Below are 17,100 nucleotides of genomic sequence, written 5' to 3'. Positions count from 1 at the left end.
TTCTCAGAGATTTTCAATGTGTTAGAATAAATGGAGAGAAGAGTAAGTTTAGACTCCTGGGTAAATTTCAACTGGTGCTATTTTTCACAATGTAGGCATTTTCACAGTAGGGCATTTCTACAGTGCTGTTTAAAATTAACTCATGTAACACATCCCAAGAAGGCGTGTTGCAATCAGGTCTTGGGCACAGGCAGAAAATGAAGTCGGCAAGAGGAATAGGACTCTGACCTCTGGTCAGCAGCCTGCAAGAGGTGGGAAGCTCAGAGCAGGGAATCTCTTAGCCATCTGTGTTAACATGTTTTTAAAAACAGTTGAATGTAAACACCGAATTATTGTGCTAATGGATCTGTATGATGGTAGACACTGTTTACTGTTTCACTGGTAAACTAGAAAATGAAGTAACGTGAAAGTGAAATCAATTGCGAAGCCACTACTCTTAAATTTTCACTTGTGTGATTCCCGTGTTTGTAGCGCTATAGATGCCCACAGTACATCTGTAGCGTTTAAGCGAACGTTTGCAATACTTAATAAATGTAAATATGCCACCACTGTACAACTCCAAGCCTTAAGCCACTTTTCCTGTATAGAGCGCTAAAGCCGTGAGCAGAAAGGCCGCGCGCAGGGCGGTGCCGCGGGCCCTGCCCCGCCCCGGAAGCGGGGCCCGCGCGGGGGCTGCTGGGCCGCGCGGGGGCTGCTGGGCCGCGCGGGGGCTGCTGGGCCGCGCGGGGGCTGCTGGGTCGCGCAGCGCCGACTCGCGGTCTCTGGAGTGGCGGAGCGGATCCCGGGCGCGCAGGTTCGTGCGGGGCCGCTCCCGGCGGCTCCCGGGAGGCGCCGCTGCTCGGGCGTGCCCCGCTGGGCCCGGTCCTGCCGAGGGGCGCCGGGACAGGGCTGGCGACGGGGCGCGGCGGCCGGGCCGGGAGGGAGGCAGGGAGGGTTCCCGGAGCAGGGGAGCACGTGTCGCCCGCGCCCCGGCGGAGGCGCGGAGCGGGCCCTGTCGCGTCGCCGCCGCCGTCCGCGGTCACTTCCCGTCGTTGGCGCTTCCCGCGGAGCTCGGTGCGCGCTGCGGGACTCGGGCCCTCGGAGGGAGTGGAGCCGGCGGCGCCGCGGGGACCCGGGCCCGGCCCGAGGGCGGCGCTCCCGCTCCTGCCGGGCGGAGGAGCCCGCTGGGCGGGAGGCTGGGCCCGAGGCTGGCTGAAGAGGTGTAAGTTGCCGCCGCAGGCGTGTAAAAGTGTAAACGGCAAACCGATGGTCTCCTAGCACAGTTCAGGGGCCGACATTTCAATTGCTTAAAAGAATTCTTTGTATGTTTTTTTTTCTTACATTGCAGTGATTTTACTAAAAAAATACGTTAACGTCTTTGAAAATGTGTGGTTGTAGTCAATCCTTACCCTTAAATAAAAACGAGGCTCAGACCCCTTGTGCAGGGGTTCCTGAAAAAGGCATAATATGAGTAACAGTTTCATGTTACTGTATCGGAAAAGCTTTCTTATTTAAAAAAAGCCTTTCCCTCTATTACAGTAATGGTAGAATCAGCCTGCGACTAAAGCTTGTCCAGAGCTTGAAACTAAATGGCTGGTAAGAGGAAAATCTGCTTGAGAGTTCTTTTGAGATGATCTAGCTAATGCAGTATGGGATCTAATTGTTCTAGTTAAGGGGCTTGACTGTAATTTTTAATAATTTAAACTTAATGACTACTTGCCTTATTTTAATCTGTGGGTTTTTTTTTTTAATGTTGTACTGATACAGACTTTTGGCATATGGAAGGAACAAGTCAGTGTGGTTTATTAAGAAAGCCCTTAAAATAAAATCTTCTGTAGGATTTTGCATGCAGTTCTGACTGTGATTGCTGTTCATTGGAGCTTTTTATCAGTCTTCAGTGCTGTACAGCAACTGAAAACTATTGATCTGGAAGTTATCTTGTGCTGAATGACTGAGCTAGAATCTGAAGTGAGCATGTGCAGACAAGGACAGAATTTCTCTTAAATTAGAAGGCTGCTTCTGCTTTTGTTCTAAATAGGTTAGAACTTAATACTGAACTGAATTCCATGCATGGCAAGCTTGAGTCTTTCTTAATCTTGCCTACAGTTTGTTACTTGCAGCTGAAAGGATGCTTATTAGAACACTTTTCCAAGTGTAAGACTTATTCTAAAGGAGGTGTCCTAAGTCTTGTGTTGGATCATGCTTTTTGGTATTAACTTTGAAAACACTGCTAAGGGAGTAGACTTTGGTTTTTTTTCTTCTCAACAGTGAAGCTGAGTCTCGTGGAAATTGAGTTTTTGGTTTTGAGTATTTTGGTACCTGGGCTGAGGCAGACTGGGACAGCAGTCGGAGACTGCTCTATAGGTTGCCATTAAACGGGATCAAATTTGGTATCATGTAGAATAGAGCACTGATTTCTCTCACAAGTAGGGTGTTAAGACAGTACCAGCACTTGAGTGGTGGTGAAGTGTTAAGTCTCAAGTCTCCTGTCGTCAGGGTGGCTCATGTGGGACATCTCTGAAGTAACTGCAACTCTCAGCTTGGGTGCTCTGGCCTGGGCTTTGTCAAGTGCTTTTTAGATAAATGGATTACACTCTGCATAGCTGGAAACTAACACTTGCTGAAATCATGCTTTAAAGAGTGTTACAGTGGTGGGTACAGGTGCAAGCACACCACCTTTCAAGGCTGTTAAGTGCTGAGGAATTACAAGTAAATTCCAAGGACTGAATGTGGCCTTGAGATCAGGAAGAGGAAGAAATGGGAATACAGCAGACTGCAGTAGGCTGAAGAGTTATTGGGGAATTAAACTACTAAAATAAGAAGATGAGGCTGCCAGCTGGGTATTCTGATGAAGAACATAATTTCCTGTAACAAGGGCAGCTCAGGGGAGTTTCCCCTGCTTCTGTGTTGCCAGTCATCTTGATGCTCTGAAAGATGTTACTGGCCTGCAAGCAGCAGAAGAGCAGGAGGTGTATGGTTAAATCTCCTAATAAATCATGCAAGACATGAGTGCAAAACCATCTTTGCCAGCAGCCACTGTGATCACAGATCTATGAGCTGGGGTAACGTGACCAAGAAACCACTTCATCTTCTGTAGCTGGATTTAACAATTGTGTTAGTGCTCAAAGGGAGAAAGAAGAAATCTCTGCTTCATAGTTCAAAACTTAATTCAGACTAATTTCTGACAGCTTCATAAAGCTACATTTTTTTTTAATGATTATTTGTCACGCTCTATCCTTATCTTAAGAGCAACTGGATAGAAAATGTTTGATTCCAGTTAATTTTCTGGCCAGTAGCTGCTTTCTCAATGACTGCTTCTGATGTACTGAGATTACACAGTTGCTGCCAGTTAAGTTACTTCCAAGCTGAAATATCTTATGTTATCAAAGATACTTGATTCACTATTTTAGCAGAACTGCAGTGAAGACACATTTGTAAAGGAGAGAATGAGACATCTTTAGGATGTGTCAGTAAATGCAGATATTTTCATTTTGTCCTCCAGTAAATTTTGTGAGCTTTCAAAAGATTAAAGAGGAGACAGAAATGTCAGAAACATTTCTCATTATACCTATGTTGGGATTGAACATTTTTGCCTAGTGATGAGAGGTTGGATTTGACTTAAAAAGCAAATGTTTTTGGCTCTTAGTTTTGTTGTTGTTGTTCTGAATTGAGGATCTGGGCCTAGAAAAAGATAAATAACAAAGCTGTGAAGGGCCAGCATTTTAAAAAAAAATTATCTTAAATAATAAGGCTGAAAAATGCCAGCACTTTTAAAATTTTATCTTGACTGCTGCATGCCAAATGCCCTACCAACCAAATGAGGCTTGCTTTTTCCTCAGTTGTTTCATAGTTTCCCCTTTGAGTTCTGCAGTCATGTTAATAGTTGCTTCACAGGCATAAATGTATGGCTAATGAACTTGGCTGTTACCTTATTTAGATGAGGCTGCAGTGAAATGCAGTGCAATGCTACATGAATGTAAGTCTCTAGAAAGTACTACTCAAAACTTAGTGCTTTTGCTCTGTATTCTCTTCAAAACAGCTGGTGAAAATGGCTGAAAATGGAAATGGTGAAAACATGTCTATCTTGGAAAGCAAAATCTGTCAGCAAATTGAGGTAAGCTCAGTTTATAGTTTGGGATCTGGACAGAGGTGTTTTGGGGACATTCATTGGCAGGAGCCTGGCTAACTTGAAGTTAACTTTATTGGGAGTTAGACTCGAATCTTCAACTCTTTAAAAAATGTCACAAGTCTGTAACAGGTATTTAATACTTTAAGATGGTCATAATCATAGTAAAGGTTGGAAGCTGTACTTGTCTAGAGTTGTAAGAACATCATTTGAAAACAGAAGAGGTTTGCTAGCATTTGAGGTGCTATAGCAAGTGAATTATTAAACAATTTACTACCATATTTGCTGGGGTTATTCTACCTATGCAAGTAGGAGGAGAGTGCATTTTAATTCTATGTGCCTTAATTTATGTAGGGAAAAGATCCTCCTGCTTGGGAATCTCTGCTAGTGAAAATACTAGCACATCGCATGACTTGCTATTATGATTTACTGCTTTGTATTTTATTGCTGCAAATTACAACTAAACTTACATGCCTGCTTTGGATTAACTCTTTGTCTCTCTATAGAGGCTTGGAGGGTTACCCTACCACAAAAAACCTGAGCCCCTTGCTTTAAATGGCATCTAGAACAAAACTTCTTTCCTGAAGGGCAAAAATGTAGCTGCACGTGAATGCCCATAACTATATGGAACCATATAACAAACAAAATGTGAAGATTCCTCAACCACTGTATTTTGTTTGTTATATATATACACAAATAGTTGCCAAAACTAGACTTTTGGTGATGTGAGTTTGAGATGGACTAGAGGAAGAGGTAATGTTGTAAAAGTTGCACTGACTTTTCAAAGCACCATGATATTGGTGAAAATATTCCAATTTACGGTTTCAAGTATTTGACCTTTGCTAGATGACTGCTAGTTAGGGAGAGAATCTGGTTAACTTGTCTGTTGTGAACTGAACTGTTTTCCCATGCTGGACAAGATTGAAATAAGAACACAGTTTAAATAAAATAAAAAGTTAAATATAAAATAGTGATTGCTTTTTCTTACGGTACTTTCTTGAATGAGACCTAGAAATTCCATTCCATGTGTATGATTTTTCAGTGTGCAAATACAATATTCTTACATACATACTCCTTAAATAATGAGTACTTGGATCTGCTGGTGACAAATTTGACTTTTGACTCTGCAGAGCGTGATCAGGGTGATGAATGCTTATCATGTTAACAGAAATGAGCTTTGCTCCTTTCCTAAACACACCTGCAATCATTCTTTGCCTCATTGATTCCATTGGATGAAGCACTGTTTCAGTGTGGAGTTGGTTTGTTTGGGTTTTTGTGGGGTTTGTTTCTGATGGTTTTGTTTTTAGAGCTTACACATTGCAGGTAACTTCTGGCAAAGCACCACATTAAAGCAGGAAGTAATAATTTCAGAATTCCCAATTGTTCAGATTAATTAATTTTGGTATCTCTCAATCTACTGCAGTAAGGTGTTAGACAAAAACAAGCTTTTAAGACGGAAAATTTAAAGAGACATTTCTTTCCTCCCATTCCTTTTTGCAGTACTATTTTGGAAACCACAATCTACCAAGAGACAAGTTTCTGAAGGAACAGATCAAACTAGATGATGGCTGGGTACCTTTAGAAGTAATGATCAAATTCAACAGGTAAAGCAAAGTACAACTAATGTGGATAAAAGAGTAACTTTCAGCTACCTATCTGTATTTTGGGCCAAGTGTTCCTGATGTGCATTTACAATTCCCGTTGCTTTTTTAACATCTGGCTTCAGTTTTGCCTGTGCATTTGTAGTAACCTCTGTCTGCTTACTCAATAGGTTAAGTCGCCTTTCAAAAGATTTTGATGTTATTGTAGAAGCACTAAGAAAATCCAAGACTGGTTTAATGGAAATAAATGAAGACAAAACTAAAATCAGAAGATCTCCAAATAAACCCCTTCCTGAATTAAATGACCAGTATAAGGCTGCAATTAAAAACAGATCTGTGTATGTTGTAAGTAAATTTTTCTTTACTTTGTGCTGTCCTGCATGACTTGACCTGATAACCATTCAAGAGAAAAACTTAAAGTAACTCTTACTCTAGAGGTTATAATTTTTAAGGGTCACTTTGTAGCATATAATTGAAGCTCATTGCTGTCTTGCAGAAAGGCTTTCCACTAGATGCAACTCTTGATGATATCAAAGAATGGCTTGAGGATAAAGGTCCAGTTGAAAATATTCAAATGAGGAGAACATTGCAGAGAACGTTTAAGGTAATGATGAGCATTTAGACCTGGGTCAGGGATCCCTCCTGGACAACATTCTGTTCAATTACTCTAACAATATCTCATATCATTTAACAGGGCTCAATATTTGCAGTTTTTGATAGTGTTGAATCTGCTAAGAAGTTCACAGAGATACCAAATCAAAAGTACAAAGACACAGAGCTGATAGTACTTTTCAAGTAAGTCCACTTAATTGATATATGAACTAACATTGGGTGGGGTGGATTTACACAAGAACCTGTCTTGGCATGAGAAGTAAGCTTTTCATGCTGTTGTACAGGCAGTGGTAGGTGTATCTTTTGGAGACTTAGCATCTCAACTTGGAAAAATAATTTCAACTGTTTCATGTCTACTGCTGTATTACAAACTAATTATAACAGAATATTTTAAATTAACTTCTATTGAAGGGAGGAGTATTGTACAAAGAAGAATGAAGAAAGGAAACAAAACAAAGTAGAAGCAAAAGCAAGAGCAAAACAGTGAGTCATTGCCAATCCAAGTGTGTGTTTTGCTTGTCTGACCACGCTTGAACGACTCATAACTAATTTAACTTTTTTTGCAGGGAAAAAGAAGAAAAGCAGAAACAAGCAGCAGATGCTGAAATGGTATGAATTTCTTAAGTCACCTACATTTTATAAAGCTAACATGGAATGTTCTGTTTGAAATGCTGTAGTATAGAGCACTTTTTAGAAAGTAATTTCAGCTTTTCCAACTAACTTACAGTAAGACTGTTTTGTCATGGTGTTTTAATGTTATTTTCAATAGACTGATTTTGTTTAAAGGCTCATGTCCTGAATTTACATTATTAGGCATGTTTGCCTGTTCAGAGTGATCCTGAGTGCACCGTTGAGATGATTGTTTTTCTATGGTATTTAAAGGTTCCATTAAGGATTTCATTGGTATTACATAAATTTTCAACTCATCAGCCTTCAGAAAGCTGATTTGTAAAATCTAGAGAGTGTAATTCATATGGGAAAGGAGTCCTAAGTTCTATGTAAGTGTATCAAAGTAAGCAAAGAAAACTCAAAAAAAGGAGGGGGAACACACTGTACAAAACTTGGACGTCAGCAGAACTAGGTTATGTGGGAAGGATGCTTGAATTACTGTAACTTCAACTGCTTATTTATTGCTGTCGTGTTTACTAGGATTGAGGGGGGAATATGAGTATTCAAAATTGACTCTTCAGTGATAATGTGGGAGTTTTTAATTTAATTTAGAAGTCTCTGGAAGAAAAGACAGGATGTCTTTTGAAGTTTTCTGGTGATCTAGATGACCAAACATGCAGAGAAGACCTCCATGATGTATTTTCTGGTCACGGAGAAATCAAGTGGATACACTTTGTAAGAGGTGCAAAGGAGGTCAGTAATCTTGGACAAGGACTTAAGATCTCTGTATTGAAGTTTGAAAATGAATGATTAAATGTTTGTTCTTTTATGTTATCAATTAAGTTATTGTCCTGAGAAATTGCAGAATATTTAGAGAATTAAATTATTCCCTTAACTTCTTTTAAAAGAACAGATAAAGGTTCCAGCCTTGTTAGTTGCTAAGGTCAAAACAGAATGTTCATTAGCTTGGGCTGAGGGCTTTGCTTCAGTCTAGACATGTACAAGATATATTGTTCATTATACTAGCTGAATGTTTTTGCAGTAAGATTAAAATGCAAATACCACTCTTCTTTTAAAGGGAATTATCCTCTTTAAGGATATTGCCAAAGAAGCTCTGGAAAAAGCCAAAGCAGCACATAATGGAAACTTGCAGCTCCGGAACAAGGATGTTTCATGGGAAGTGCTAGAAGGAGATGCAGAGAAAGAAGCTCTGAAAAAAATCCTGGAAGATCAGCAGGAATTGCTGAAACAGAAAACAAAAGGTTCTCCCTCCTCTTATTAATTTAAGCCTACATAATGTCCTAGAATTGATGTATGAAATTCACTTTAAGTAGTGAATACATACTGCTTACTGACCTTAACTGTAAAGCAGTCTGTGCAGCTGGCTAATTAAAAGACAACTGATACAAAGTTTCTGATCTTGTATCTCCACAGGGCGCAAAATTAAAGGAAAAGGAAGAGGGGGGAAGATACCTCAGGGTGCACAAAAAGGAAAAATACAGTTTCAGGGCAAGAAAATAAAGTTTGAGAATGATGAAGAAGATGGTGAAAATGATACTAAAACAGGTATGTCAATCTGTGCATTTGATGTAGGTTATTTTTTACAGAAAGCAGCTCTGTGTACTCATGTTTCTTATGTGTTTCAGATTTGGCTCTGCTTTGTAGCATTTCTGTCCTCTTGATAGGATTGGCCTTAAGAGTCTTGTACTTGATTCCTTCTACAACTGTCCAAAAGGGATATTAAGATCATTACTAGATAGATAAGGCTATACTGCAGAGCTGTTTAAAACATTATGCATTGAAAGATGGTGATTGTCAGCAGCATTACACAACTGTACACACTCAGTCTCCTGAGTGGTGCTTTTTTTCCCCCTTAAGGATATGAGAAGATTTAATAGTTTGGCCTGTCAGTATTCAGCTGGGAGCAGAGAAAGCTTCTGTTCTTTACATGCAGCACCTGCTTAACTCAAACCTAGTAACCCCTAGTCCTCATAGATTCTAGTCCTCATTTTCTTTATCTGCCCTCCTGCTGTGGAGTTAGACAGGAGTGAAGCTCTTCAAATGGGGTATTTTAGAACATCTAAAAGCTTTAGCACAATAATAAACAAACCCTCTAGTGTAGCTGTGGCTGTAGATAACTAGGACTCAAGCTTACATGGTGGGAAGAGTTAAGATTTCAGGCAAAGCTTTCCTTTTCCCTAAATGATTACATATTCAATCTTGCAGAACCAGCAAGTCCCAAGAAGAGACCACTAGAGGAAACAGAAAAGGAAGAACCTGCATCAAAACAACTGAAAACAGAAAACGGAGATGGCAATCAGTAATAGTCAAAAGAATTAAAAAAAATTAGCGGTTTTATTTTTCCATTTTCAGTAGGTTTTAAAAACATGCTTCAGTTCAGGACTTTCTTGGCAGAAAATCTAATGAAATCCACTTCAATGTCAACCTACAATTAGAGAACAGCTTCATTTTATTGGATTACAGCTTTCTTTTTTTTTATTTAAGAAGCATGCTTACTCCTAACATAAAACCCTGGAAAACTTTTCTATTTATAGTTTTGTTTACACTGTCAGTTCTTCTCCATTTTGCTGGCATCTCAGTCAAATGTAAAAGGTTTTGGACTTTGTAATCTTGTGGTTATGTTTAATAGCAGCTGGCAATAAATTCAGAACTTAAAACTGCTTTCTACTGAAGCCTGGTTAATACAGTATCATGTTTCATCTGTGAAGTGGTAAAGGTAAGGACAGACAAATAATTTTAAGCTCAAGTCACCAAGAGTATCATCACCAGCTGATTAAAGCTTTTGTTCTTTGCTGTTCAATATAACTAACTGTCTTCAACTATTGCTCAGCCTTCTCTCTACTTCCCTTATGGTAAGGGATGGTGATACATGGCTTCCAGGCCAGCCTTTAGTAGCCAGGAACTTACTGTGGGCTTAGGCTACCATACTGTAGTGTCTTGACTATATCTTTTAGCAGTGAGATGAAGTGCATGAGTTCCTCCTGCTGCCTCCAGGCTGGCTCTGAAATAGTGCTACTGCTGTAACATCCTTGTTACTGTGGCCTTCAGCACTTCACTCCAAGTCTGAGCTGCAGCTAGGGTTGAGCAAATAGTTGAGTCAAGGAGGCCACCCTTAGCTTGATCACATCTAAGCGCAGTGCTGGCTTTAATCTTTGTGTATAGCTTTGACTGGCATTATGATGCTTCTCTGTTCTGCTACAAAATGTAGTAACAGCAGTGATGTGACTGAATGCTGTGAGCACTCATCCAGTACATACGGTCCTAAAACTTAAATTTCATTAAGGAGAATTTATCTGCCTCAGTATTTTATCAGTTATGTTAGGTTTTATACTTACGGACTTCTTCTTATGGAACTTGTATGATGCTGGTAAATCAAACCTAAGTTCTGTGAACAGTACAAAGAATGCGTGTTAGATTAGGATGATAATCTGCCACTTAAACCCTACAGCCATGTACTTGTGTTTCTAATGTCTGCATCTGTTGTGGCCTGTCATACCTGTTTTATCTCTGCACTAGATGATGACTAAATATTGAAGCTGTTTGCATCAGACAGTTAAGTGGATAGCTGAAATGCAGTTGTGTTTCAAGCACTTGTGCAACTGCACATCTCAAGTTCTATAACTGTAAAAAGCAACTGGTTAGTGGTACTGAAAAACTGGGAAGATCCTTAACTCAAAAATATTGAGGTGACTAAGGACAGGATGCTTTTTTTGTGTGTGAGAACTGACCAATGCTTCGCTTTTCTTTTACAGCAGCGCTCCCTTTGAAGCAGGAAGAGAGGTAACTTCAGCTTGAAGATAAAATCTAGTCCAAAACAAACCTAACTCTGCACAGAATCTGTATTTCTCAGAGCTTAAGTGCCTGCTTGTATTCTAGCCAGGTAGCAAAATATTAAAAAACTTAAAAGTCTGCTAAAAAGAGAAAGACCTGTGTCATTTCTGTGTTAAATAATACTTAAATTTATCTCAGGCTGTTATCACTGGGTGGTAGTGTTAGAGATAATATCCCAAAACAAAAGGTTTTGTTTTGTTTTTATTTTATATTGACAATAAATAAATATTACCTGCTAAGACTTCCATCTTCACTTGCCATTCTGCTGCTTTCTTTTGAATGTGCTACAATAGTAAATAGTGTAGAAATGAGCTTCTAAAATTATCAGTTTTATAAACATCTACACCTCTGTACTTAGTAAGTCTCCTGTGCTTTTGATTTTCAAGCTGAAGCATTAGATGACATAGTTATCTTGATCTATGTGAGAGATGTAATTAGTATTTACCCTAAACATAGCCCACAAAGTAGTCAGCAAATCAGTGAAGCTATAGATATTTATATAGCCAACTATTTTGTTGTCTAGTTAGTTCTTGTCCTGCTAAAATGAAGAACTTACCTGCCGTGTTGAGGTTTTGTGAAGAGAATATACAGCTGTTTTTGCCATTTGTAGAGCAGTTTCCAGAAAAATCATATCAATTCCTAAAAGAATGATGAAATTATTAGAATTGTTAAATGGAAACTCAAATATCTGCTTATTTTTTTCTGGAATAACAGGTACTTGAGAAACAGCACTGAACACATTAAGGTACAGAAAGTATTTTTAAACATATTCAACTGCTTTTAATAAAAATGATAGGGATATGAAATATCTAGTATTGTTTATTTCAAACCCCAGTGACTGTTAGTTACAATGCTAAAGTTGTTAATCTTAAGAAGCTGATTCCAGATCAAACATTAAGTAATTAGAATATGTAACTAATAAAGAAGGGAGATGTTTCATTGGAAGCACTTCCCTTGCTGTTTCATTTTAGTAAGTTCTGAGTTTCACAGTTACCAACCTTTGTTATGCTTGGTACCAAAGGGAGGGTTCATAATAACCGTGTCAAAAGTATCTGACATGCTGTCAGATAAAGAACAGATATCACACTGAACCATGTTGACATTCGTGAGCTCAAAGTCTTCAATATTGCTATGAAATATTTCCAGTGCATCTCCATCTATGTCAAGCCCCACACAGAATCTATTAAAAAAAGCAAAGTGTCATGTATTGGTCTAGTATAAACTAAAATGGCATTTAAATTCTACAGTAAGGGATCTGTGTACACAACTGGTTTTATCTATGAAATGTAACAAGCATACATTATAAATTCAGTGCTCATAAAAATTCAAGTACTTCTGTTGCCCTTTTTCAATTATAAATCTAAATTTTGTTAAGGAACTTTCATGTGTTCATATAATGCTCATGGGGAAAGCAAACGACTTCCAAATTCACTATAGCTGTCCATCAGTTTGACAGTATGAAGGGCTAGTGATGGTCAAGACTTGGTCAGTAGCCTGACTATGCATCTGAAATGTTGCTATGTTTTAATCTTATATTCTATTCTTCTATGGCAGAAAAAAATATAACCAGAACTTGATATTAAATACTTACCCTGCTCCTAACATTGCACTTCCAATGCTGAGCATGCCACAACCACATCCTAAATCTGCAATTGTTTTGTTTTCAATGTCATCAAAAGTATTGTGAATTGTATAAAGCATACATGCTGGGGGAAAAAAACCCAAACAAAACAGGTCAATAATACCAAATATATAGATGATTAATCAAGAAAAGCTGTTTCTGCCTTCAGAAAACTCTTCATCTTGCATTAGAAAACCCCTTTAGTTAAACTGATGTTCTCACTGCCTGTAATTCTCTTTTTCATTTATACATGAAGAGTCAAAAACATTTTGATGAGTTACGAACTGTGGACCTTTGGTGGAGAGATAGAGCTCAGAGTATTGTCTGTGGAAAAACTATGCCTCTGAACTTTTTTGGGGAAAAATAGAAGGATATAAAATATGGAAAAGAGCATAATAAAAGTATAGATGAGTGTCTGTATAGATACTTTTACTGGTTTTGTGGGTCATGATGTAACTCCATTTCAGCTTCTACAGTTACAGATTAAGATTGTTTCTGTCACAACATTATCTTTTAGATTAATTTATTTGATTTTTGAATTGGACATTACCAGGATACTACTATACAAGTTCCTGTTGGATATACTTTCTTAATTACTTTTTATGTAAAGCCTTCAAAGAAGACACTGCAGTAGAAAAGACTTTTTAAATTAAAAGTGCTAATGAACTAATAAAAGAAGAAACAGTGGTGTGGGTCACCTCTACCTGCAATATGAGGTCTTGTTGCATACTGTTCAAGGAGTAGCTTTGGACTTTCAAAAGTATCAACTTGCTGAAGACAGCTTTCCAGTTCTTTAAACTTTAATTTCTTCATGTTTATGGTCGAACTGAAGAAAATAATGTGTAATCAGTTACAACAATATAAGTAAATTACAAATGATCTTTAATTATTTCATACTTAAAATCCCCTGGCACTCTTCAGCATCTCGCGGGTGTTTTCACGCTGCCTTTTCCCGGAACGCAGCTGGCGGCGCACCGATGATGGGGAAGGAACGCGGAGCCGGGCGGCGGCAGCCACCGGAGAGGTCCTGGGCTCCGCTTCTACCGCCCGAGCCCGCCCTCCGCCCAGCCCTAAGCGGGGCAGGAACCGAGCCCCAGCCACCGCCGCCACCTACCCCGCCCGCTCTCCCCACAGCGCCGTCCCCGCTCCGCCGGGCCTCGCTCGGCACCGCGCACTCACCGCAGCTCACCCGGGCCGGGCGCCCCGAGCGCCGCCCCGCACTTCCGCCGTGCCGCCCGCCCCTTCCTTCCCTTCCCTTCCCTGGCTGACGGGCACCTGCGGGAATGAAACGCCAGGGAACTTCTCCGTGTGTCCTTAACAAGAGCGAACTTTGGTCTCGTGTATTACAGACACGAAACATTTCATTGCAGCCTTACGCGTCACCGCTGCGCGGTGCCTGGGAAAACGCCGGAGGACACACCTGGCAGACCGGGCTTTCTGGGTGGTCCCGCTCCTGAATGCCCTTAGGGACAGAACAAGGAACTGGAATTTTGCCGGTGCGCTGAGAAAAGCGGTCCTTGAGAGGAGAGTAACATTCACCTGGAACCGCAACGCCACACAAGCCGCTAGCAGACGGGCGGGAAACGCAGGCAAAACCAGAAGAGGCAGCTGCCTTGGGGCCCGTAGCTGTCGGGTGGAAGATTACTCTCGTTTAGAAATAGATTTTTTTTCGCATAAGGTTTTCCATTGCACAGTTGAAAATCTATTTATCGAGGTTTAAAACTGCCGATCGGTGTGCGAAACACGGCATCCACATGCGTTCTCTCCTGGTGGGAGCGTGCAGGCAGCCGCGCGCTGGTACCTCAAAGCCGCCACCACCCGAGCCCGGCGGGACCCTTGCGGCCAGGATACACGGGCGGCCGCTTCGCTGCGGGCACGCCTCGGTAACAAACGAACTCCGCTGCCGTCGGGGCCGCCGGCCGGCCCAGGTGCGCCCTCCGCGCTCCCCGCGGCTGCCGGGACCCAGGCACGAAGGCGAAGTTCCGGGCCGGCGGGCGGGCGGCGACATTTCGCGCGGCGGCGGCGCGGGGCGCGCACCTGCGCGCTGGGAGGGCGGCGGGAGGGCAGGGGCGGAGGAATAGGAGGGTGGTGTCAGGGGAGGGGAGAGGCGGTGTCGGGAGGGGGGCGCGGGCGGCGGGCAGGGCGCCGGTGCCGCGGCTATCGCGAGAGGGCGGCGCCGCGGGGCGGGGAGCGAGGGCGGCGGAGGGATCGCGGATCCGGAGCTCGGCGCGGCCGTAACGGCCCCTCGGTGTCCCGTCATGGCGGGGGCCGGCGCCAGCGGCGCGGACAAGTGGGAGACGGCGGCGCGACTGAAGGCGGCGCTGGGCGGCGAGAGCGGCGCGGCGGCGGCGGCGGAGCTGCGGGCGCTGCTGGAGCGGGTGCTGGCCCCGGCGGCGGGCCCGGGCGGCGGCGAGGCGGCGGGCGAGGCGCTGGAGTGGTGCCGCTGCCTGCTGTCGGGCGGGGAGCCCTGGGACAGCTTCGTGCAAGCCGTGCGGGCCTACGACCCGGCCACGCTATGCGGCCTGGTTTGGACCGCCAACTTCGTGGCCTACCGGTGCCGGACGTGCGGGATCTCGCCTTGCATGAGCCTGTGCGCCGAGTGCTTCCACCAGGGCGAGCACGCCGGGCACGACTACAACATGTTCCGGAGCCAGGCGGGGGGAGCCTGCGACTGCGGCGACAGCAACGTCATGCGGGAGGCCGGGTGAGCGCGGGGCGGCCGCGGCGGGGCGGGCGGGCACCTGCCAGCGGGGGCGGCCCCGGCCCGCAGCCGCCCTGAGGGAGGGCCGGGAGCGAGGCCCCTGCCGCCTCCTGGGCCGCCTCCCTTCATCCCTGGCTGCGGCTCGGACCACGGGCTGAGCGAGGAGTTCTGCCGGGGTTCGGCAAGGTGGCTTTGTTGGGGTGTGTGTGTGTGCGCGCGCGCATTTTTTTTCGGACGCTCATGCGAATCTTGTTGCCCTTGCACCGAGTGCCAGCCTTCAGGGAAGTTGATAAGGCAGAGTGGATGGGAGGCAGTACCTGTCAGCTTCCAGCCAGCAGCCTTGGCCTAACAGCTAGCTGTGAAGGAAAAATACTTCGGGACAGCATGTGAACAGATAAGCCAAAGTGAACAGACTAAGAGGGAGCCATTTTTTTGTGATTTCCCAGTCTGCAGTTCAGTTTGCCACCTTAGCTTTAAGTCAAGGAATGTGGTAATGCTTGGATGAGTACAGCAGGGCAGGGTTTTGTGGAAGTCAGAAGTCTTTTGTATTCTGACCTACTGGAAGCTAGATCGAGGTGCCTGGTCAGAAGGAGAGGAATCAGGTACCTCATTAAACCCTCCTTTGTTTTCCTATGTGCTCAATGGTGAAAGGAAAGATCAGTCAACCAGTTACTGGATGAAGGTGATACCTAGCCAGTAAATATTACATTTTACAACTGAGTATCTTATTTTTTGGAGCTGTTCCTCTTGATTCACCAGCTAGATAAAGGCTTCACTAGATGACAGTTTGGAGTGCTTGAGTGAGGATTCTCTTCTGACAGACCTTCTGGAATAGTCTGTCTTTACTGTCTTAGCCTGGATGAGATGGTATGTTGTTGAATTCTAAGTTTTGGCATACCTAGCAGAAAACACTAGGAACATAGAGATTTTTTAAAACATCTTCCTTGGTTCTCTTCTTGTTTTTGCAAATTTACAGTCTGTAAGTCTGTATCACTCACTCAGCGTCTTAAGATTCCTTCTCTTTTTTGCTTTCCTACTTAGAGATTTAATTAATTCTGCTTTTTCTGTTTCTTGAATTTTGTTGCCTTGACTCCGATTCTTTATATCTGTAATCACCGTTCTCCTGCTGCAGGCCTTGAGGTGGCTTCAGTTTTTATTTCTCATGCTTTTCTCAGCTTTTCTTTGCCTTGCTATCTGTCTTCATCATTTATTAATTCTTTTTTTGGTGGACTTTTCTTATTGATAGACTTTCTCCAATGGTGGATTTTTCCCCCCTGCTTTTGTGTTCAGTAATTTTCAGTGGTTTCAAGTTGCTACTGCTGAAGTGATTCTTTCTTTCTTTATGGGTTCTTCAACTTGTGTTGATTCTGCTTTCCTCAGCATCCCTGAAGTAAGAGTTTCCCTTGATCTTGAGAAGTAGGAAAAAAAATTAATACTACTCCTTCCACTGTACATTGTGGAATAGCCTTAGAGCTCCTCTTAGTGGCAGGATTTTACAGAGCACACACAGATTGAACTACTTTAGGGTGAATATTAAAATGACTTGTGATGCTGCTCTCATCCCAGACTATAGCTTTCACAGTTGTCTTTTCTTATTTTAAACAGTTTTCTTCTTGAGGAAAGCTGGTCTAATAAAGAAGAAATAAAAAATGCTGTTAAATTTGCAGTGTAAGCAGATGCAGACCCTGAGGGAGTAACAATCTTCTTCATTTCTATGTACCCTACTTACTACTTGTAATGGTAGAATTTGAGAGGAAGTTGTCTTGTTTGTGAGGTAGGTCCCTTCAGGAGTTTTTGTCACTGAAGATAAAGAATTACATAATATTTGTTCAGGAACAGCACTCAGCGTTGAGCACTAGATTTTCCAGTCCTCTTGGACATATAAGGAGGACAATACATAACAGCATATGGGGTGTCTGCATTTAGCATAAGGTCACTTCTGCTTGTGTAGATAACTGATGTCAAGCCATTGCAATTAAGTGAACTAGAAACTTTGTTT

General features: G+C 42.6%; 3 protein-coding genes across 7 annotated transcripts in view; 2 read left to right on the top strand and 1 right to left on the bottom strand.

Moving 5' to 3' along the window:
* Positions 1-682: 682 nt before the first annotated feature.
* SSB (small RNA binding exonuclease protection factor La) lies at positions 683-9,608 on the top strand. Of its 3 annotated transcripts, none has more exons than XM_062498306.1 (12): positions 683-793; positions 4,019-4,093; positions 5,606-5,709; positions 5,877-6,051; positions 6,203-6,310; positions 6,401-6,501; positions 6,730-6,801; positions 6,885-6,927; positions 7,540-7,680; positions 8,006-8,189; positions 8,362-8,493; positions 9,154-9,608. In XM_062498306.1, the coding sequence occupies exons 2-12, from the start codon at positions 4,028-4,030 to the stop codon at positions 9,249-9,251; spliced, it is 1,224 nt and encodes a 407-aa protein (XP_062354290.1). In that variant the 5' UTR covers positions 683-793; positions 4,019-4,027; the 3' UTR covers positions 9,252-9,608. The 3 variants fall into 3 exon arrangements, with proteins under 3 accessions (XP_062354290.1, XP_062354291.1, XP_062354292.1); XM_062498307.1 differs by lacking the exon at positions 683-793 and adding an exon at positions 1,108-1,201; XM_062498308.1 differs by lacking the exon at positions 683-793 and adding an exon at positions 1,523-1,575.
* On the bottom strand, positions 9,277-13,622 carry METTL5 (methyltransferase 5, N6-adenosine). Of its 3 annotated transcripts, none has more exons than XM_062498310.1 (7): positions 13,105-13,476; positions 12,371-12,485; positions 11,778-11,959; positions 11,336-11,418; positions 11,012-11,063; positions 10,284-10,333; positions 9,277-9,373 (listed from the first exon to the last, which is right to left on the bottom strand). In XM_062498310.1, the coding sequence occupies exons 1-7, from the start codon at positions 13,211-13,213 to the stop codon at positions 9,320-9,322; spliced, it is 645 nt and encodes a 214-aa protein (XP_062354294.1). In that variant the 5' UTR covers positions 13,214-13,476; the 3' UTR covers positions 9,277-9,319. The 3 variants fall into 3 exon arrangements, with proteins under 3 accessions (XP_062354294.1, XP_062354295.1, XP_062354293.1); XM_062498309.1 differs by lacking the exon at positions 9,277-9,373 and adding an exon at positions 13,580-13,622 and having other exon boundaries at positions 9,708-10,333; positions 13,105-13,226; XM_062498311.1 differs by lacking the exon at positions 11,012-11,063.
* A 993-nt stretch (positions 13,623-14,615) lies between these two features.
* The window catches only part of UBR3 (ubiquitin protein ligase E3 component n-recognin 3), a 103,233-nt gene continuing 100,748 nt past the window's right edge, over positions 14,616-17,100 (top strand). The window contains 1 exon segment of the mRNA XM_062498755.1: positions 14,616-15,104. Coding sequence (XP_062354739.1) covers positions 14,659-15,104 — 446 coding nt within the window. The 5' untranslated portion in view covers positions 14,616-14,658.

This window comes from Cinclus cinclus, chromosome 9 (genome assembly GCF_963662255.1).
Source record: "Cinclus cinclus chromosome 9, bCinCin1.1, whole genome shotgun sequence".
Lineage (NCBI taxonomy): Eukaryota > Metazoa > Chordata > Aves > Passeriformes > Cinclidae > Cinclus > Cinclus cinclus.
This window is presented reverse-complemented; position numbering and strand designations above follow the sequence as displayed.

Bases quoted from the DNA above. Each gene is read 5' to 3' on its own strand.
- METTL5 (XM_062498309.1), bottom strand. From the start codon at position 13,213: ATGAAGAAATTAAAGTTTAAAGAACTGGAAAGCTGTCTTCAGCAAGTT. The intron at 11,960-12,370 runs GTAAGTATTTAA...TTTTTTTAATAG, and splicing joins AGTGCAATGTTAGGAGCAGG to ATTCTGTGTGGGGCTTGACA. The intron at 11,419-11,777 runs GTTGGTAACTGT...TCATTCTTTTAG, and splicing joins TGGTACCAAGCATAACAAAG to GAATTGATATGATTTTTCTG.
- SSB (XM_062498306.1), top strand. From the start codon at position 4,028: ATGGCTGAAAATGGAAATGGTGAAAACATGTCTATCTTGGAAAGCAAA. The intron at 5,710-5,876 runs GTAAAGCAAAGT...CTTACTCAATAG, and splicing joins GTAATGATCAAATTCAACAG to GTTAAGTCGCCTTTCAAAAG. The intron at 6,802-6,884 runs GTGAGTCATTGC...CTTTTTTTGCAG, and splicing joins GCAAAAGCAAGAGCAAAACA to GGAAAAAGAAGAAAAGCAGA.